At 42.1% G+C, this 23,740-nt stretch overlaps 1 protein-coding gene across 1 annotated transcript; it reads left to right on the top strand.

Moving 5' to 3' along the window:
- Positions 1-381: 381 nt before the first annotated feature.
- Positions 382-21,516, top strand: LOC145652733 (NACHT, LRR and PYD domains-containing protein 12-like). The gene is made up of 16 exons (XM_081703895.1): positions 382-540; positions 2,143-2,224; positions 2,756-2,872; positions 3,976-4,092; positions 5,395-5,511; positions 10,024-10,081; positions 10,350-10,554; positions 10,714-12,481; positions 13,256-13,432; positions 14,012-14,188; positions 14,687-14,863; positions 15,786-15,962; positions 16,475-16,651; positions 16,972-17,148; positions 17,710-17,886; positions 20,688-21,516. Exons 2-16 carry the CDS (start codon positions 2,172-2,174, stop codon positions 20,707-20,709), a joined length of 3,696 nt encoding a protein of 1,231 aa, XP_081560021.1. The 5' UTR covers positions 382-540; positions 2,143-2,171; the 3' UTR covers positions 20,710-21,516.
- Positions 21,517-23,740: the final 2,224 nt, after the last annotated feature.

Here is a 23,740-nt window from a genome sequence, read left to right as displayed (position 1 = left end):
TAGAGTTTGTGAGCACAGAATAGGTATTACACACAAACTAATAACCTGTCTCTCTCTCTCTCTGTGTGTGTGTGTGTGTGTGTGTGTGTGTGTGTGTGTGTGTGTGTGTGTGTGTGTGTGTGTGTGTGTGTGTGTGTGTGTGTTTGTGTGTGTGTGAGTGTGTGTGTGTGTGTGTGTGTGTGTGTGTGTGTGTGTGAGTGTGTGTGTGTGTGTGTGAAAACCTAAGTAAACGTCTGCTCAGAACAGCTGTGCTGTATAAGCTCCATGACAAACAAAATTCTCCCACAGTCCAAATCCACTGCTAATTTACTGTCACTGTTCTACGCTATTCTGTGTTATTTAAATACAGTTCTATACTGTAGCTCTGATTTCTCTGTCCCGCAGAAGGTTGGATAAAGTGTTGTGACTGGTCACAGCAGTCCGGCCCCTAAAAAACAATTATCCTTGACAAAACCGGTTCAGTCCGGTTTAACGCGAAAGTGAAATTTTTGTGCTCCATTTTAAGAAGCGGAATGCAAATATCTTTAGAAAAGAAAGCCGGTGAGTATCTGAATCTGAGCTGTCAATCAAGAATTATATGAACTTATACTACTCAAAGAACAAGTTCTTAAATTTAATATTAACAGAATTTAATATTAACAGGTTAATGTCTGAAAACGTAAAGCTTTTAGCCGCTATTCTGTTGCAGTAGGTGTCTTCGTTTACGCGAAATGCAGCAATAGAACTGAGGTCGTCTGATTCAGAATAACCAAACTAAAGTCGTTCTAGGCTCATCTGAGAAATTGTTCCGAATCAAGATGTTTACATGAACTGTATAAAAAGTACTAATAAACGCACTATATACTTCATATATTTATATTTTGTCCTCTACGCAGAAACAAACTGCGCAAATAGAACAGGCGTCGTACTGCAGGAAGTGTCACAAACGTCTCGGACTGTGAGCCAGTAGATCTAACAGTAAGTGTTTAGGTGTCCAACTAGATGTAGACTAGTTGTTTTATCAGGCTAAGACCGTGCTGTTTACACGATCATGTCGTAATTAGACTGACAGTGTGAGGTTAGTATTGTACCAATAGTGTGCATGTCAGTGTAACCAAAGAAGTAATATTTATAATATTTATTAGTAATATTATTAAGTGATATTTCGACACTGTTTCTTTGTATGACAGTGATTGAGTTAGTCTGTGACCCACTATGCACTTACAGAACACATTTTTCCTGCCTCTGTCTTCTTTTCCACTTTGGACTGATACTGTTCACTACACCCACGTTTTTGAGTTTGTTTTAGTGCTGTAAGATTACGGTTTAAACTTTATGCATTATTTGCTCATTTTAATAAACTATATTTTGTACTTATAAAGTTAGTAAAGGTGCCTGTCTACACCAAAGCTCTTCAAAAACATGAATGACTCTTTCTCTTTTGAGAACATTAAGCGAGAAAATACTGTAATGTCTCGCTTATAGGTGCATTCCGAGCTGAAGCGTGAATGTCTTGGTCGTGCTTCGTTAAAACGCGTGAATGTCTTGGTCGTGATTGATTAAAGCGCGTGAATGTCTTGGTCGTGATTGATTAAAGCGCGTGAATGTCTTGGTCGTGACTCGTTAAACGGAGATCTTGGCTGCATTTCTGGCTGTGAACCAGTAGATCTGACAGAACGTGTTTACACGTCCAACTCGGCTACGTGTTTTGAACTGGCTAAGACAGTGATTTTATACGATCGTGTGTTAGTTCAACTAACAGTGTCAGACTAGTATTGTACCAACGGTGCGCATGTAAATCTAGCTTTTTTATGAAGTTCTGCGCTGTTTATTTGTGTGACAGTGATTTTGAGTATGCACTTATTATAAAAACACATCTTTACTGCCCTCTTTTGCAGTTTAGCCAGGGCTTTAGCCTGGTAGTGATCTTGACACTAACCTCTCTGTGCTCACATGAGGATGTTTACATTTGCATTTATAAAATTTAGCAGACACTCTTATCCTGAGCGACTTACAAAGGTGCTTTATTTATGTTTTTTGTAGCGACACAACAAATCACTTCTGTAAGTCTCTCTGGACAAGGGTGTCTGCCATATGCAGTAAATGTAAATATTGTAATTGAATATGTGTTCTGATTATTAATCTGCATGTGCGTGTTTGCAGGTGTACAGCTATAATCTGTAGGAGGAGACATGACCTCCAAAATACGTGTCTCTGGGGAACAGCACACACAGAAAGGAGACAGGTGAGAGAACATAAATAAACATACTTGCAGTGCATAGGTTTGTGCACTTATTTACTTGGGATATCTGAATAAATCTATATTTATTGCATTTAGTAGATGTTCTTAGCCACACAGACCTCTTAAAAGTGCTTTGATATCCATTCACAAAACCCTTGAATAGTACCAGCAGGTAACAATCTTAAATCAGATACTGCCAGAAACAGTTGTCTCTACTGAGACCGAGACACAATGCATAATACAAAGATGAAACATAAGTATAATCTTCAGAAAGTTTAAGACCAGCGTAATGCAATGTAAAGTAATGTAAAGATGCTCTCTGGTATAACTCTGATCATCTTGAAGATCACTTAGTAAATAACAAGAAACATAATAACGAATTTAGTGTTTTCAACATCTTTGTACGAATTCTTTAAAAAACATTAAATAAAAATCGCAATGATAGACATAAATGCATATTAATTTATTTGCACCATTTATACACACATTAGTATTTTGGCCTTAAAATAATATCTTTTTAATTGTGTATGTTAGTCTGATTCAGGGTAAGAGATCAGACTCCCCGGAACCCAGCAGTGTGTCCATGAAGAGTGACCAGTCAATGGACATTCCATTAAGGTTCATAGAGGGAGTGTATCCTACTGAGCTCAGGTAAGGATGATGTAGGGAATGTGACTGTTCTACTGAGCTCAGGTAAGGATGATGTAGGGAATGTTGCTGTTCTACTGAGCTCAGGTAAAATGGAGTCCTCCACTTATACTTCAGAGAGGGAGAGTGTTCTGATGAGAGGTGATGGTCTCCTGGTTTAGGACAGTGTTCCTCACTCAGCTCATTATGAAGTTCTTCATGAGCTGCATCAGGTGTGTTGGAGCAGGAAAACACTAAACTGTGCAGTGCTGCAGGTTCCCAGCACTGGGAATGAGGAAGACTGGATTAGAGGATTAAATCAGTTCATCCAGCACTTGGAGTGAGGAGCACTGGATTAGGGGGATTAAATCAGTTTATCCAGCACTGGCAGTGAGGAACACTGAATTAGAAGATTAAATCGGTTCATCCAGCCTGCATATCCTGAGTGGGAAGAGGTTTGTGCACTTATTTACTTGGGATATCTGAATACATGTATATTTCTTGCATTTTTTAGATGCCCTTATCCAGACAAACTTCTTAAAAGTGCTTTGTAGTCCATTCACAAAACCCTTGGATAGTACCAGTAGGTAATATTCTTAAATAATCTTGATCTCTAATACTACCAGAAACATTTGTCTCTGCTGAGACTGAGACACAATACACAATACGGATGAAATATAAGTATAAACTAAGACCAGCCGTACTGCTGCATTCTGGATCAGCTGTAAGGGCCTAGAGACACACATGGAGGAACCAGCCAGGAGTGAGTTACAGTCACCCAGTCTCAAGGTAATGAGGGACTGGAGGAGCTACCTGGGTGTCCTCTTTAGAGAGAAACAGTCGAATCCTCCAGATGTTGTAAAGAATAAACCTGCATAACCAAGTCAGGTTTGGATCGTGAGCCCAGAACAATAACTGGTCATCCACAATTACACAGAGACTTCTGCATCCTCACAGTGAGCAGAGAGTTCTCAAAGGGTAAAGTCACTGTGGAAATGAACTCTGGATTTGTGAGATGATTACTTTAGAAAATACACCAAAAATGTGAAACTATTTTAAGTTAGGCCTTGGGCAGTATAACACTATTTTGGCATTAAAACAATATCTTTTTTAATTGTGTGTTTTAGTTCTATTCAGGGTAAGAGATCAGACTCCCCGGAACCCAGCTGTGTGTCCATGAAGAGTGACCAGTCAATGCGGATTCCAATAAAGTTCAGAGAGGGAGTGTATCCTACTGAGCTCAGGTAAGGATAATGTAGGGAATGTGCCTGTTCTACTGAGCTCAGGTAAGGATGATGTAGGGAATGTGACTGTTCTACTGAGCTCAGGTAAGGATGATGTAGGGAATGTGAGTGTTCTACTGAGCTCAGGTAAGGATGATGTAGGGAATGTGAGTGTTCTACTGAGCTCAGGTAAGGATGATGTAGGGAATGTGAGTGTTCTACTGAGCTCAGGTAAGGATGATGTAGGGAATGTGACTGTTCTGCTGAGCTCAGGTAAGGATGATGTAGGGAATGTGAGTGTTCTACTGAGCTCAGGTAAGGATGATGTAGGGAATGTGACTGTTCTACTGAGCTCAGGTAAGGATGATGTAGGGAATGTGACTGTTCTACTGAGCTCAGCTAAGGATGATGTAGGGAATGTAACTGTTCTACTGAGCTCAGGTAAGGATGATGTAGGGAATGTGGCTGTTCTACTGAGCTCAGATAAGATGGAGTCCTCCACATACACTTCAGAGAGGGAAAGTGTTCTGATGAGAGGTGATGGTCTCCTGGTTTAAGACAGTGTTCCTCACTCCCAGTCCCACCTGATCAAACTCATTCAGCTCATTATGAAGTTCTTCATGAGCTGTATCAGGTGTGTTGGAGCAGGAAAACACTAAACTGTGCAGTGCTGCAGGTTCCCAGCACTGGGAATGAGGAACACTGGATTAAATCAGTTCATCCATTTTTGGGAATGAGGAACACTGGATTAGGGGATTAAATCAGATCATCCAGCCTGCATATCCTGAGTGGGAAGAGGTTTCTGCACTTATTTACTTGGGATATCTGAATACATGTATATTTCTTGCATTTTTTAGATGCCCTTATCCAGACAAACTTCTTAAAAGTGCTTTGTAGTCCATTCACAAAACCCTTGGATAGTACCAGTAGGTAATATTCTTAAATAATCTTGATCTCTAATACTACCAGAAACATTTGTCTCTGCTGAGACTGAGACACAATACACAATACGGATGAAACATAAGTATAAACTTTAGAAAGTTCAGAAAGTTTAAAAGCCTAATAAACCTGGATAACCAAGTCAGGTTTGGAACGTGAGCCCAGAACAATAACTGGTCATCCACAATTACACAGAGACTTCTGCATCCTCACAGTGAGCAGAGAGTTCTCAAAGGGTAAAGTCACTGTGGAAATGAACTCTGGATTTGTGAGATGATTACTTTAGAAAATACACCAAAAATGTGAAACTATTTTAAGTTAGACTTTGGCAGTATAACACTATTTTGGCATTAAAACAATATCTTTTTTAATTGTGTGTTTTAGTTCTATTCAGGGTAAGAGATCAGACTCCCCGGAACCCAGCTGTGTATCCATGAAGAGTGACAAGTCAATGAAGATTCCAATGCAGTTCAGAGAGGGAGTGTATCCTACTGAGCTCAGGTAAGGATGATGTAGGGAATGTGACTGTTCTACTGAGCTCAGGTAAGGATGACGTAGGGAATGTGACTGTTCTACTGAGCTCAGGTAAAATGGAGTCCTCCATTTATACTTCAGAGAGGGAGAGTGTTCTGATGAGAGGTGATAGTCTCCTGGTTTAGGACAGTGTTCCTCACTCCCAGTCCCACCTGATCAAACTCACTCAGCTCATTATGAAGTTCTTCATGAGCTGCATCAGGTGTGTTGGAGCAGGAAAACACTAAACTGCAGTGCTGCAGGTTCCCAGCACTGGGAATGAGGAAGACTGGATTAGAGGATTAAATCAGTTCATCCAGCACTTGGAGTGAGGAGCACTGCATTAGGGGGATTAAATCAGTTTATCCAGCACTGGGAGTGAGGAACACTGAATTAGAAGATTAAATCGGTTCATCCAGCCTGCATATCCTGAGTGGGAAGAGGTTTGTGCACTTATTTACTTGAGATATCAGAATAAACGTATATTTATTGCATTTAGTAGATGCCCTTATCCAGACAGACTTCTTAAAAGTGCTTTGTTGTCCATTCAGAGAACCCTTGGATAGTACCAGTAGGTAATATTCTTAAATTATCTTGATCTCTGATACTGCCAGAAACAATTGTCTCTACTGAGACCGAGAAACAATACACAATACAGAAATGAAACATAAGTATAAACTTCAGAAAGTTTAAGACCAGCCGTACTGCTGCATTCTGGATCAGCTGTAAGGGCCTGGAGACACACATGGAGGAAGCAGCCAAGAGTGAGTTACAGTCACCCAGTCTCAAGGTAATGAGGGACTGGAGGAGCACCTGGGTGTCCTCTTTAGAGAGAAACAGTCGAATCTTCCAGATATTGTAAAGTATAAACCTGTAAGTGTGATACATGGGAGACACACACACACACACACACACACACACACACACACACACACACACACACACACACACACACACACACACACACACACACACACAATGTCACAAGCATAGGGAGGTATCTATGAGGAGGGGTCTGTGCTATGACAGTACAGTTACAGATGTGCAAAAATAGTTATAGTTTATTAAAATATTAATTTTCAGTCTCCTTTATGCACAGTCTAATTCAGCCTCACAACACAGGTGTACGTTTACCAAGAATACAAAACACACCTGTACATTTACGAATATTTCCCTAAAGTTCAGCTTCTTTATTTAAAAACAATGGCAGTTATTCTAAAGCTGACTGTATACTGTATTCAGTATGTACTGTAATAATTAAATAATAATAAGTTTAAATTTAAATAGTGCATTTCTAAAATTCAAGGTTGCTTTACAATAGCAATACACATGGAAAGAGACATGAATTAACACATTTAGCACATTAATTTATCAACTATTAACAGAAGAAAGCTCATTAAAATGTTTATGTTTTAAGCGATTTGAAAGCAGAAATTGAAGACCAGAGATGGAGAGATTGTAGTAAAGTGTTCTATAGTTTTGAGGCCATGACACTAAAAGATCTGCCCCTACAGAGACCAATCTTAACTTAGGGATGGAGAGACAACCTGCATCAGAAGACCTAAGTGTACGGGTGGGGCAGTATGGATGTAGGAGTTCAGCTAAGTAGGGAGGTGCAAGACCATGCAGAGCTTTGAATGTAAGCAGGAGGAGTTTACACTGAATGCGTTGAGGGACAGGGAGCCAGTGTAACTGATGTAGAATCGGGGTGTTGTGGGCTGACATTTTTTAACATGTAAGAGAATTCTGGGATGTAAATGAAGAGAGAGTTGCAGTAATCAAGATGGGATGTGATGAAAGTATGAACCAGCGTTTCAGCTACTTGTCTGGAGAGCTTGGGCCTAATCTAGTGATACTGTGAATGTGAAAAAAAAGATGTTTATAACCAGTGACATGATGTGGGGTTCAAAGGAGAGTGAGGAGTACACCAACGTTCCAAACTGCAGTTGAGGGTTTGACCAAGACCCATCCACACTGAGTTTAAAATACATCATTTGGCCATTGTGGATTTAGAACCAATAAGTAAAGTTTTATTCTGTAAGATTTAATTTTGGTAAGTTTATGTTCATCCACTGTTTGAGCTCTTGGATATAAGAGAGTAAATCAGGAGGTGATAAGGTGGTGTTAGCTTTGGTTCTAATATACATCTGAGTGTCATCGACATAACAGTGGAAACAAAGACTATACCTGTGGATAATCTGACCAAGGGCTAACATAGATTAAATAGGAGAGGACCAGGGACCGATCCCTAGAGAACATCTTGAGTAACGGTAACAGTGTGTGATTTGTGTTTACCAAGTACGACAAAATGTGATCTATTAGAGATATAGAAGGTAAACCATTCAAGAACTGTATTAGTAATCCCAATGTCTGAGAGGCAGCTGATTAAGTATGTTATGGTTTAATTGTATCAAACACAGCACTTCTATCTAGAAGATCTAGAAGGAGGAGAACACACAGGGCACCAGAGTCAGTAGAGAAAAGGAGATCAATGATAACATCTAACAGGGCTCAGTGCTGTGCATAGTATGGAAGTCAGATTGGAAAGATTGTAGTTGAGAGGCTGGAACCCTGATTAGACAGGGGAGACTGGAAATGGGTCAGTAATTATCAAGTAGTGCAGCATTTAGTCCTGTTTTATAAAGAATGGCAGTTAAAGCCGAGGTTTTGAGAGCTGTAGGAGCAGAATCCGAAGTAAGAGAAGCATTAATGAGAAGACATGGGAGAAATAGCAGAAGAACACTTAAGAAGAGGAGTGGGGGCAGGATCAAGCTGTAGGTAGATGAGCTGGATTTAGCTACAGTAGTAATGCTGTTACTGAACATTACTGAGCTCCTCTTTTAATGACTAGAAACAAATAAACTCTCTTGATTACAGTTTATCAGGCTTTGCCAGAAATGCAGCAAAAATGTTTAGTTAGTGGATCAGTGTGTGTTTAAATGTGCACATAGTCTGGATAATATTATCCTGGAACACATTTTAATCAGGCTAAGCTTAGGTCAACTAAGACACTGTCACACTATAACAATCAGACTGTAATAGTAACATGATCATATCTAAGTAAGAGAGTTGTAGACTAATATAAGATCCCAGGTGTACATGTAAACATGGATAGTGCGGGGATAACACTTATATAACAGTTGATTTAATCTGCTTGTATTGTTCCTAAAAATACAAAAATCTTGGTGTTATCTTTGATCCAGAGCTCAGATTTGATCAGCAAATAAATTCTGTTATTAGGAATAATTTTGACCAGTTCAGAGAAATTTCCCAAAAATCAAATTCTTTGTTCATGCTTAGGAACAAGTCAACTACTCACTGGCACTCAGAGTTGTTCAGATCAGCTGTTGGCTGTTCTCAGTCTCGACTGAAGCTGAAGTGTGACTGTGTCTGTTCTACAGTCTCGACTGAAGCTGAAGTGTGACTGTGTCTGTTCCACAGTCTCGACTGAAGCTGAAGTGTGACTGTGTCTGTTCTACAGTCTCGACTGAAGCTGAAGTGTGACTGTGTCTGTTCCACAGTCTCGACTGAAGCTGAAGTGTGACTGTGTCTGTTCTACAGTCTCGACTGAAGCTGAAGTGTGACTGTGTCTGTTCTACAGTCTCGACTGAAGCTGAAGTGTGACTGTGTCTGTTCAGCTGCAGCACTGAGGCTGTGGAACAGTCCTCCTCTGAATATCAGCTCTGCTCTCTCTTGTGCAGATTTCAAACACTTCTTTTTACTCTGACATTTTCATTTTTCTGTCCATGTTTATGTTTGATGGCACATTTCCTTTTGTTTTACATTTCACAGGTTTTTGTTAAGACATTTTTCCTAACTTTCCACAGCACGTTGATCATTGCTGTTGTGGTAAATGTGCTCTATAAATAAAATGTACTTATTTTCTAACAAATCATCTTGTAATGGAGCCTCTTTGTCTGTATCACTTTCCCATGTCATGCTTTGTTTATTGTTGTATCTGTGTGTTGTCCTTCTCTCTGCTCCTCCCACCATTCCTGCCACTCCCCAGCCTAACTCCTCCCACCATTCCTGCCACTCCCCAGCCTAACTCCTCACACCATTCCTGCCACTCCCCAGGCTAACTCCTCCCACCATTCCTGCCACTCCCCAGCCTAAGTCCACCTGCCATTCCAGCCACTTGTCCTTAGTCTCTGCATTGTTCTCTTCCCAGATTCCTCCATGTATATACTTCTCCTGTTTCCTGTCTTCCTGTTCTTGTTTGTTTACCTTTGTTTTCTTGTGGCTGAGTGTGTTTAGCACATTTGCTTTACTTTCACTTTCTATTAAAAGCCTTTTTGAGTTTCTACACTCACACCTGCATCTTCATCCTTTCTGCTGCTGCACACCAGGCAGCATCACAGATCTGTTATAAAATGCAGAAACGCAAGTGTTGATAATATATAATCTTGTATATTATCTACTTGTCTGTATAATCATGTGTTGTGCAGGTATGAATGTGCTACATATTCCTCCATAAAAGTCTGTTGTATTTGTCCACAGTGTACAACGAGAAAAATCAGTACTCACCAACAGAAAACAATTGGAGTCCACATTCAAGGTGTGTATGTGTCTGGGAGATTCTAGTATATTTGGGTTTTAGGATGTAACAATGAAGTAACGAGATTACTTTTCCTTGAAGTAATGAGTAAAGTAATCCCATTACAATTTTAGATAAGTAATGAGTAATGGATTACTTTTTTTTGAACTTTTTTTTAAAGTACAGCAACACTGCCAGAGTCTTCTCCATCATAAAACAAAATCATATAATCATCTGTGTAACATTGTGGTGTTTTTATGATTGTAAGTTGCTGTTTATTCCTAACCAGGAGCTGGAGCACAAAGTCGTCTCTCTGGTGAAGAAGGAGCTGAAGAAGTTTAAGATGCTATGGAGTCCAGATTACCCAGCATGCTCTGAGAGAGAGGTGGAGGATGAGGAGGATCAGAGCAGTGCCAGAGAGGGGGTGCTGAAGATCACACTGCACGTCCTGAGAAACATGAACCAGACAGACCTCGCTAACACACTACAGACCAGTAAGAGCTCTGGGTCATGGCTTTATGATGGCAGTATCACTATAACTAAATTTTGTCCTCTTTGTTTGGGCAAAGTGTTTCAGGGTTTTGATAAATTACTTCAACATCAAAGATAACAAGAAAACAAAATATTTGTGATCATGTTCTTCTGTTTATTAGAGCTATTCTCTGAATATCAACGAAATCTCAAACACAAACTAATGGATAAATTTAAAAGAATTAATGAAGGAATTTCCCAACAAGGGAGCTCAACTCTTCTGAATGAGATCTACACAGAGCTCTACATCACAGAGGGAGGGAGTGGAGAGGTCAATAATGAACATGAGGTGAGACAGATTGAGACAGCATCCAGGAGACCAGCAACACAGGAGACACCCATCAAATGCAACGACCTCTTTAAAGACAAACCCATCAGAAGAGTGCTGACTAAAGGAGTTGCTGGAATTGGGAAAACGGTCTCTGTTCAGAAGTTCATTCTGGACTGGGCTGAAGGAAGAGCAAATCAGGACGTCCTCTTCATATTTCCACTTCCTTTTAGGGAACTGAATTTGATGAAGGAGAAAATGTTCAGTCTGATGGATCTGCTTCATCACTTTTTCCCAGAAACAAAACAATTACAATTAATACACTGTGATGCTTACAAAGTCATTTTCATCTTTGATGGTCTGGATGAGTGTCGACTTCCTCTAGATTTCCAAAACAATGAGAATTTGTGGGATGTCACAGAGTTGACTTCAGTGGATGTGCTGCTGACAAACATCATCAAGGGGACTCTGCTTCCCTCTGCTCTCCTCTGGATAACCTCTCGACCTGCAGCAGCCAATCAGATCCCTTTTGAATGTGTTGATCAGGTAACAGAGGTACGAGGGTTCAGTGACCCTCAGAAAGAGGAGTTCTTCAGGAAGAGAATCAGTGATCAGAACCTGGCCAATAGAATCATCACACACATGAAGTCATCAAGAAGTCTCTACATCATGTGTCACATTCCAGTCTTCTGTTGGATTGCAGCCACTGTTCTAGAGAAAATGTTGGGTGAAGCAGAGAGTGGAGAGATCCCAAAGACTCTCACTCAAATGTTCACATACTTCCTGATCTTTCAGATCAAACACAAGGACAGAAAATACCATGGAAACACTGACACTGATCCTCAACAGACTAAAAAGTCAATTCTGGCACTGGGAAAACTGGCTTTCCAACAGCTGGAAAAGGGCAACCTGATCTTCTATGAGGAAGACCTAAGAGAGTGTGGCATTGATGTCAAAGTAGTGTCAGTGTACTCAGGAGTGTGTACCCAAATCTTCAGAGAGGAGTTTGGGCTTCACCTGGGGAAGGTGTTCAGCTTTGTGCATCTGAGTATTCAGGAGTTTCTGGCTGCTTTATATGCATTTCTCTCCTTCATCTCCAAAAATAAAAATGTGTTGAAACAGCAAAAGAAAGTTCTCTTTAAAAGATCAACCATGTCTGACTTCCTTATGAATGCAGTGGACAAGGCCTTACAGAGTGAGAATGAACATCTGGACCTTTTCCTCCGCTTCCTTCTGGGTCTCTCACTGGAGTCCAATCAGACTCTCTTACAAGGCCCACTGACACAGACAGGAAGCAGCTCTGACAACAAAGAGGAAACAGTCAACTACATCAAGGAGAAGATCAGGGAGAATCCCTCTCCAGAGAAATCCATCAATCTGTTCCACTGTCTGAATGAACTAAAGGATCATTCTCTAGTACAGGAAGTCCAGACATACCTGAGCAGAGGAGGTGACCATTGTCTCCATGGAGCCAGTCTCTCTCCTGCTCAGTGGTCAGCTCTGGTGTTTGTGTTGCTGAACTCAGAAGAGGAGCTGGATGAGTTTGACCTGAGTAAATATGACCCATCAGAGGAATGTCTACTGAGACTGCTTCCAGTGGTCACAGCATCCAGAAAAGCTGTGTGAGTATTTTCATTCATAAACACATTATTGCACTGCTGTTAGTACATCATGATCTCCATCATAAGGTACTTTTGTTAATTTGTAAGTGTTTCCTAAACCCCTTTGTAACTAATGTATCATGTACCCTAATCACTATTTAAGGTGTTAGCTGAACCATTCATTAATCCTAAAGAATTTACACACACACACACACACACACACACACACACACACACACACACACACACACACACACACACACACACACACACACACACATCTCTCTTTTACCCACATTAACATTCTCTTTCACATTTTCACAGCCAGTTATGGAAACAGATGCAGGCCAAGGTGTAACATGTGTAAAACATAATACATTTACCTGAATTAATTATAGTTACAAGGATATTAGAGTAAATTCTGTTGTATATCCCAGTGTAGGTAAGAATGTGTAACTAACACCGTCAGTGTATTGTTTGCCTGTTGACTTGTGGGACTGTTTCCAAACTTAGTCAGCGGTGGAGCTAACAAAGAAGCAGTTTTAATTTGTTTATTTTCTTGTTAACAGTGTTCTGAATTAACACACCTCACACACAGTGTGTCACCCCCCCCCCCCCCCAACACCACACATTGTAACTTTTTGTGTGTGTGGTTGTGTGGGGGTGAGGCAGTGTGATTGTGATTATGTGTTTGCATTTGTGTAAGCATGTGTGCGCGCACATGCTCATTAGCATAGGGTGTGTGTGCGTGTGCTGATCTGTAAGTGTGAGGAGTTTTTCTCCTTCTCTCTGCAGGCTGGATAACTGCAGTATTACAGATGAAGGCTGTGCTGCTCTGGCTTCAGCTCTGAGGTCAAACCCCTCATCACACCTGAGAGAGCTGAATCTGAACTTCAATAAACCAGGAGACTCAGGAGTGAAGCAGCTCTCTGCTCTACTGGAGGATCCACACTGTAAACTGGAGAAACTAGAGTGAGTTACTGACTTGCTGCCTCTTTATACGCACACACACACACACACAGTCAGTATCCTCATACACACAAGCACACACTCAATATCATGACACACACAGCCAGTATCCTCTCTCTCTCACACACCCACACAGTATCCTCTCTAACACACACACACACACACACACACACACACACACATTCACAGACACACAAGCAGTCAATATCACCTCTCTTTCTGACACACAGAAAAATATCCCTCCCACACACACCTTACACACACGCAGTCATTATCCTCATACACAGACCTAGTGAGTATCCTCTCACTCATACACACAAATACACACACACACACACACACACACACGCACATACACACACACAGATATAATTGCTATTACCCTCATCCTCTTTCTCACGCACACATACCATCATTGTATTAATTAGCTTCACATTCACTCACTCACACCCTCATTCACTCACTCATACTCTCTATATACACACACACTATCACTGCATCACTATCACAAAATGTATTGTGTGTTTGCATGCATGTGTGCTGATCTGTAAGTGTGAGGGGTTTGTCTCCTTCTATCTGCAGGCTGGATAACTGCAGTATTACAGATAAAGGTTGTGCTGCTCTGGCTTCAGCTCTGAGGTCAAACCCCTCATCACACCTGAGAGAGCTGAATCTGAACCTCAATAAACCAGGAGACTCAGGAGTGAAGCAGCTCTCTGCTCTACTGGAGGATCCACACTGTAAACTGGAGAAACTACAGTGAGTTACTGATTTACTGTCTCTTTATATACACACACACACACACACACAGACCAGCACACATACGTACACATACAGTCAAACCCAATATCCTCTCACACATACGCGCACACTCAATATCATCAGTCAGTATCCTCAAACACACACGCACAAATACACACACACTGTCATTAAGCTCTCTCTCTGCCTCTCTCTCTCTCTCACACACACAAACACACAGTCAGTTTCCTCTCACGTTCACACATTCAGTATCCACACACACACACACACACACACACACACACACAGATATAATTGCTATTACCCTCATCCTCTTTCTGACGCACACATACCCTCACTGTATTAATTAGCTTCACATTCACTCACTCACACACTCACTCACTCATTCATTCTCTCTGTATACACACACACTATCACTGCATCACTATCACAACATGTGTGCGTTTGCACATATGTATACTGATCTGTAAGTGTGAGGAGTTTTTCTCTTCTCTGCAGGCTGGATAACTGCAGTATTACAGATGAAGGCTGTGCTGCTCTGGCTTCAGCTCTGAGGTCAAACACCTCATCACACCTGAGAGAGCTGAATCTGAACCTCAATAAACCAGGAGCCTCAGGAGTGAAGCAGCTCTCTGCTCTACTGGAGGATCCACACTGTAAACTGGAGATACTAGAGTGAATTATTGACTTACTGTCTCTTTATACACACACACACACACACACGCACACAGTCAATATCCTCTCACTCACACATGCAAGCACACACACACACACACACACACACACACAGTGTGAGAGGATGTTGTCAGTATCCTCTCACACACACAGTCAGTATCCTCTCACTCACACACACACACACACACACACACACACACACACACACACACACACACATATAATATATATGTGTTGTCAGTATCCTCTCACACACAGTCATTATCCTCTCTCACTCACACACATACACACACACACACAGTATCCTTTCACAAGCATTCACACACAAACACACACGCAGTGTCAATATCCTCTGACTCTCACATGCAAGCACACCCCCCCCACACACACAGTGGGTGTCCTATCACTCTTTCACACACACACACACACACACTCAGTATACTATCACACACACACACACACACACACACACACACACACACGTACACATACAGTCAGAATCCTCTCACCCCTCACACAGACAGACTCAATATCCTCTCACACACACTCAATATCATCAGTCAGTATCCTCAAACACACAATCAGTATACTGTTTCTCTCTCTCTCACACACACACACACACACACAGTCAGTATCCTCTCACATGTACACATTCAGTAACCACACACACACTCACACACACAGATAATTGCTATTACCCTCTTCCTTTTTCTGACACACATACAAACCATCACTGTATTAATTAGCTTCACATTCACACACTCTCATTCACTCCCTCACTCATTCTCTCTCTATATACACACACACACACACACACACACACACTATCACTGCATCACTAACACAACATGTAATGTTTGTGTGTTTGCATGTATGTGTACTGATCTGTAAGTGTGAGGAGTTTTTCTCCTTCTCTCTGCAGGCTGTATAGCTGCAGTATTACAGATGAAGGTTGTGCTGCTCTGGCTTCAGCTCTGAGGTCAAACCCCTCATCATACCTGAGAGAGCTGAATCTGAACTACAATAAACCAGGAGACTCAGGAGTGAAGCAGCTCTCTGCTCTACTGAAGGATCCACACTGTAAACTGGAGAAACTAGAGTGAGTTACTGACTTACTCTCTCTCTCTCACATACACACACGCACACATACACAGTGGGTGTCCTCTCACTCTCTCTCACACACACAGTCAGAATCCTCTCACCCCCTACACACATTGTCATTATACTCTCTCTCTCTCTCTCTCTCTCTCTCTCTCTCTCCCACACATACACACACACACACAGAATCCTGTTTCACTCACACACACATGCACACGTGCACACACACACAGAGTCAGTATCCTCTCACTCACACACACACACACACACACACACACACACACACACACACACACACACACACACACACACACAGATATAATTGCTATTACCCCCTTCCTCTTTCTGACACACACATACCATCATTGTATTAATTAGCTTCACATTTACTCACTCACTCATTATTTCTATATACACACTATCACTGTATCACTATCACAACATGTATTGTGTGTTTTCACATATGTGTACTGAACTGTAAGTGTGAGGAGTTTTTCCTCCTTCTCTCTACAGGCTGGGTAACTGCAGTATAACAGATGAAGGCTGTGCTGCTCTGGCTTCAGCTCTGAGGTTAAACACCTCATCACACCTAAGAGAGCTGAATCTGAACTACAATAAACCAGGACACTCAGGAGTGAAACAGCTCTCTGCTCTACTGAAGGATCCACACTGTAAACTGGATAAACTACAGTGAGTTACTCTCTCTTTATGCACACACACACACACACACACACACACACACACACACACACACACACACACACACACACACACACACACACACACACACAGATATAATTGTTATTACTCTCTTCCTCTTTCTGACACACACACACCATCACTGTATTAATTAGATTCACATTCACACACTCTCATTCACTCCCTCACTCAATCTCTCTATATACACACACACTATCACTGCATCACTAACATAACATGTAATGTTTGTGTGTTTGCATGTATGTGTACTGATCTGTAAGTGTGAGGAGTTTTTCACCTTCTCTTTGCAGGCTGGTTAACTGCAGTATTACAGAAAAAGGTTGTGCTGCTCTGGCTTCAGCTCTGAGGTCAAACCCCTCATCACACCTGAGAGAGCTGAATCTGAAACACAATAAACCAGGAGACTCAGGAGTGAAGCAGCTCTCTGCTCTACTGAAGGATCCACACTGTCAACTGGAGAAACTAGAGTGAGTCACTGACTTACTGTCTCTTTACACACATACACACACACACACACACACACACACACACAGTCAGTATCATCTCACAGCCACACTCACACACAGACAGTGGGTGTCCTCTCACTCACACACACACAGTCAGTATCCTTTCAAAAACGCGCACAACACACAGACAGTCAGTATCCTCTCAAGAGTGTACACAAAAACACACACATGAACAGTGGCTATCCTATTACTCTTTGACACACACACACACTCAGGATCATCACACACACACTCAGTATCCTCTCACGTGCACACATCACACACACACACACACGCACGCACAGTCAATATCCTCTCACTCATACATGCAAACACACACACACACTCACTGCGTGAGAGGATGTTGTCAGTATTCTCACACACACACACACACATGCAGTCAATACCCCTGCCTGACACACACAGACAAATATCCATCCCACAAACACGCGCACACACACACAATGGGTGTCCTCTCACTCACACACACACAATGTGTGCTGATCTGTAAGTGTGAGGAGTTTTTTCTCCTTCTCTCTACAGGCTGTATAACTGCAGTATTACAGATGAAGGTTGTGCTGCTCTGGCTTCAGCACTGAGGTCAAACCCCTCATCACACCTGAGAGAGCTGAATCTGAACTCCAATAAACCAGGAGACTCAGGAGTGAAGCAGCTCTCTGCTCTACTGAAAGATCCACACTGTAAACTGGAGAAACTACAGTGAGTTACTGATTTAATGTCTCTTTATAAACACACACACAGACAATTGGTGTCCTATCACTCTCTCTTTCTCTCTCTCACACACACACACACACACACACACACACACACACAGTGGGTGTCCAATCAGTCTTTCAAACACACATCCTCAGTATCCTCTCCCACACACCCATCACACACACACACACACACACACACACACACACACACACACACACACACACACACACACACACACACACACACAGTGGGTGTCCAATCAGTCTTTCACATACACTTCCTCAGTATCCTCTCCCATGCACACATCACACACACACACACACACACACACGTACACAGAGTCAATATCCTCTCACACACATGAGCACACTCAATATCATCAGTCAGTACCCTCAAACACACGCACACAATATCCTCACACATACACTGTCATTATGTTCTCTCTCTCTCACACACACACACACACACACACACACACACACTGTCAGTATGCTCCTTCTCTCTCTCTCTCTCACACACACACACACACACAGTCAGAATCCTCTCACTCACACTTACACACACACACACACACACACACACACACACACACACACACACACACAGTGGGTGTCCAATCAGTCTTTCACATACACTTCCTCAGTATCCTCTCCCATGCACACATCACACACACACACACACACACACACGTACACAGAGTCAATATCCTCTCACACACATGAGCACACTCAATATCATCAGTCAGTACCCTCAAACACACGCACACAATATCCTCACACATACACTGTCATTATGTTCTCTCTCTCTCACACACACACACACACACACACACACACACACACACTGTCAGTATGCTCCTTCTCTCTCTCTCTCTCACACACACACACACACACAGTCAGAATCCTCTCACTCACACTTACACACACACACACACACACACACACACACACACACACACACACACACACACAGATATAATTGCTATTACCCTCTCTCTTTCTGACACACGCATACCATCACTGTATTAATTAGCTTCACATTTACACACTTTCACTCACTCATTCTCTCTGAATACACACATACTATCACTGCATCACTATCACAACATGTATTGTGTGTGTGTTTGCACATGTGTACTGACAGACACTTACAGAATTGTGAGGAATTTTTCTCCTTCTCTCTGCAGGCTAGTTAACTGCAGTATTACAGATAAAGGTTGTGCTGCTCTGGCTTCAGCTCTGAGGTTAAACCCCTCATCACACCTGAGAGAGCTGAATCTGAACTACAATAAACCAGGAGACTCAGGAGTGAAGCAGCTCTCTGCTCTACTGAAGGATCCACTCTGTAAACTGGAGAAACTACAGTGAGTTACTCACATACTCTCTCTCTCTCACATACACACAAGCGCACACACACACACACACACACACACACAGTGGGTGTCCTCTCACTCTCTCACACACACACACACACACAGTCAATATCCTCTCACTCACACACGCAAGCACACACACATACACAGCGTGAGAGGATGTTGTCAGTATCCTCTCACACACACAGTCAGAATCCTCTCTCACAAACACACACACGCTGTCAGTATCCTCACACACACACACACACACACTCAATATCATCACACTCACAGTCAGTATCCTCACGCACACGCGCGCGCACACACACACACACATACCAGCAGAATCCTCTCACACACATACACAGTCATTATCCTCTCTCACTGACACACACACACACACACACACACACACACACACACACACACACACACACACACACACACAGTTGTATTGTATTAATGTATTGTATTAATGTATTAATTAGATTCACATTCACAAACTCTCTCTTTCATTCACTCACTCACATTGTTCCTAAGTTCAGTGGATTCTTTAAAAAATTCTAATTATTTGCTGAGACAAAATCTCACCTACAGCTGCAGTAACATAAATGTAAACCCAAACTCACTTTAGATTTAAAACTTTGATGCTTGCCTACAAAGCCAAAAATGGACCAGCCCCTTCACACATGAGGTCAATGGTCAAAGCCCGATCCGTATCTCGAGTACTTCGAACCTCAAGTTCGGCTCGGCTTGAAATACCTTGCTTCAGGGCTCATGGACGACAAGCATCGAGACCATTTTCTGTCCTGGCTCCAAGATGGTGGAATGAACTCCCACTTGCTGTCCAGACAGCAGAGTCCCTTGCAGTCTTCAAACACAGACTGAAGACCCATATATTTGTAGAATATTTAAAGGACAACTGACACTGCTCCCATATTGACTGACTAAATGAGTACTTATTGTAGGGTAGTGTTTATGTTGTTTGTTGTTTAACAAACTCTAGCACATTGTTTACAGTATTCTAGTTCATTGGTATGTTTGGTTCTAACCTACTGTACTGTACTAGGATATATTCTATGAGTAAATGACAAAGCACTTGTGTAAGTTGTTCTGGATAAGAGCGTCTGCTAAATGTCATAAATGTAAAATGTTATCATGTAGACACACACAACCAGAGCATGAGCAGCTTGATGGAGAACTGGATGTAACAATGAGCTCATAGAAAACTCTATAGGGACTGTGACTGATTAACATTACTGATGTAAACCAATAAGAATTAGACCTATTTCACCCCTACACAATATAGCAGTCAGGTACCAGTCTAGTGTGTGTGTGTGTGTGTGTGTGTGTGTGTGTAATGGTAATTGAGCTTGTGTACAGAGTCCGATGCCTGACTGATGGGTGTGTGTTCATGTCTGATCTTTCTGTCCTATTCTCTGTCTCACAGTATCCGGCCACTATTGAGGTGATGTGGTCTGAGTCTCCCACACAGAGAAGAGGATGAACAAACACACATAATTCATCATATGATTCTCCATGGTAACGTGTGTTAGTGTGAATATGTGTGAACAAGACTGCAGCACAGGGCTGTGTGTCCTCCCCATGTCTTCCAGCTTCTAGACACCACACATACCTGACCTGGACGTTACACACACACACACACACACACACACACACACACACACACACACACACACACACACACACACACACACACACACCTGATCTGATCTGATCTGATCTGAAACTCTGCTGCCTTCCTGTTCTCTGGTGCTCATTAGTTTGAAGTTTACAGAGATAATTAAAACTAAACCTACATATGAGTGTAAAGGAAAAAAAAAATGTACAGTTTTATACTTTCCCCAAATTACCCCATAAAAACACATTTGTAACATTATGAGGCCGCCATCATGGATAATTGGAATTGATTTCTTCCTTTGAGTGTGAAACTCTACAAGAAAAACAGAAGATGTGTCTGGTAGACTTATGTCTTTGATGATGATGTGTATGACAGAGTTATGTGGATGTTGATTTGGTTCTGCTTCGAACTTTAATGTGTAAATACCACCTGAATTTAAAATGCTGTCTGCAGTAAATGAAGATGTAGGAGTGTTCTTATGAAAGGCAGTGGGTATAATGGCTTCCACTACTAACTAGTTACATTAGTTTAATTTCTCCAGTGTACCAATAAACAACACTGCATTCACACAGATTATGGATGTAACCCTTAATATTGTATCATATAAGCAGCAGTAAACCTCTAACCCAACCGTAAAGTGCTGTTATTTGTTTATTTATACACAAAAATGTACATTCTGCATGGGACTATCAAGTTAGAAGGAGGAACCAAGAGAGGGGATGTGGAAATCCATCACGAAGCCATAACGGACTGAGAATTACTGGACACGCCATTAGAGTGTCGTTCTGACACAAAAGCTCCTGCTAACCAGTGGCCTCCCAGTAAGATTTTGTGAAACTAACCCTATATTCAGGACTCTCATACACAGACTCAAACATGGTTTTGCACAACAATAATAGCTGCAGCCAATTTTTGTTATCCTGAATGGGAGATCTCCATAGCCGTGAAGAATATATGGGGGGTGGGAATAAAATAAAATAATAAAAAAGAAAAAATAAATAATAATAATTTCTATATATATAAACTGAGAGAGAGAGAGAGAGCAATTTTTTTCCATCAGTCTACTTCCTGTATTTCACCATTTGGGTTGCAAACCCATAACAACATCTTTGGGACCAGAACTGCACCTAAATATTGAGTGTGTGTGTGAGTTTCCTCTATGGACACTGTGTGTCTGTTCAGTAGAAACACTCACATTGTTCAGAGCAAATAGAAGTTTTGGAGGAGACGTGATCAATCTGGCATTTCTGCAGTCATATGCGTTTATTTGGGAAATTCTAAAGTATTCCTCACAGAAAGGTGCGCACACAGTATTTTACTGCAAACATGAAGAAAAACTACATCAGAATTCATAAGTCCAGTTTGGTTCATGTAGCGCCATCTATTGGCTAATGGAGGAACAGCTCTCCTTAAGCTCTATGGTTGCTAGGCAACAGGCGCTTGTTTGGAGACTTGAACGAGGAAGTAGGAAAGAACATCTATAACATCTCCCTGAGCCAAGCCATTGTTCCTCAGTGCTTCAAGGCCACTTCTGTTGTGCCACTGCCAAAAAAAGTCACCAGCATTAACACTCAACGACTACTGCCCCGTAGCGCTCGCTCCCATCATGATGAAGTGCTTCGAAAAACTGGTGAAAGACCACATAATGTCAAGACTTCCTGCAACGCTCGACCTGCTCCAGTTTGCATACCAGTTTGCATGCCACATCAGCAACGCTTCACCAAAGCCTGACCCATCTGGAGAATAAGAACAGTTATGTGCGGATGCTTTTCATTGACTTCAGCTCCGCCTTCAACACAGTCATACCCCAACACTTGCTAAAGAAACCCAGCCCATTAGGCATTGGCATTCCATTGTGCAACTGGTTATTGGACTTCTCAGACAGACCACAGACAGTACGAGTTTGAGTAAACACCTCTGAGACCATCATCGTGAACACAGGAGTTGCCCAGGGCTGTGTGCTAAGCCCTCTGTTGTCACCCTGATGATTCATGATTGTTGTGCGACGACAACGACTCGGCATACAAAGAGGAAGTAAATCAACTAGTCGTCTGGTGCGACAGTAACAACCTGTCACTGACTGTCATCACGACAAAGGAAATATCATTGTCAACTTCAGGAGGAAGCACATGGTACATACTCCACTCACAATCCATGGTACTGCCGTAGAGTTAGGGAGAAGCATCAAGTTTCTAGAGGTGCACATTACAGATGATCTGACATGGACTACACACCACTTCCCCCATCAAAATGGCACAGCAGCGCCTTCACTTCCTGCGAAGGATGAGGAGAGCAAACCTTCCATCTCCTTCCTCACAATGTTCTATAGAGGCACCATAGAGAGCGTTCTGACCAGCAGCCTCCTGCTCTGGTATGGCAGCTGCACCGCCTCAGGCCAGAAATCTCTCCAGAGAGTGGTGAGGACAGCAAAGAAAGTCATCAGAACCTCACTTCCATCTATACATGGTCTATACCTGTCACGCTGCCTCAGCACAGCCTCCAAGATGGTCAGGAATCCCACCCATCCTGACCATAGACTGTTCAGCCTTCTGGAGGTTGCAGTCCTGAATGTCCCTCTGGAACTTTTTCCTGGCCCGGAGGTCGTAGAGCTTGTTGTCCAGAGACTGGACATTGGCTAGCAGAATGCTAGGTAAGGGAGCTCGGTGTGCCCGAGCCCTCAGCCTGTTCCTGATGCCGGCTTGCTTCCCTCGAGGCCTTTTCCTCGTGTCGCGTCCTTTGTTTAGAGAAGTAATGGATTACTTTGAGTAACTACATCAACACTGCCAGCGTGTTCTCCATCATAAAACAAAATCATATAATCATCTCTGTAACAATGTGGTGTTTTTCTGATTGTCTGTTGG

This window comes from Electrophorus electricus, chromosome 21 (assembly GCF_041902795.1).
Source record: "Electrophorus electricus isolate QZ-2024a chromosome 21, ASM4190279v1, whole genome shotgun sequence".
Classification (NCBI taxonomy): domain Eukaryota; kingdom Metazoa; phylum Chordata; class Actinopteri; order Gymnotiformes; family Gymnotidae; genus Electrophorus; species Electrophorus electricus.
Note: the sequence above shows the minus strand (reverse complement) of the source record. Positions and strands in the feature narration are given on the sequence as shown.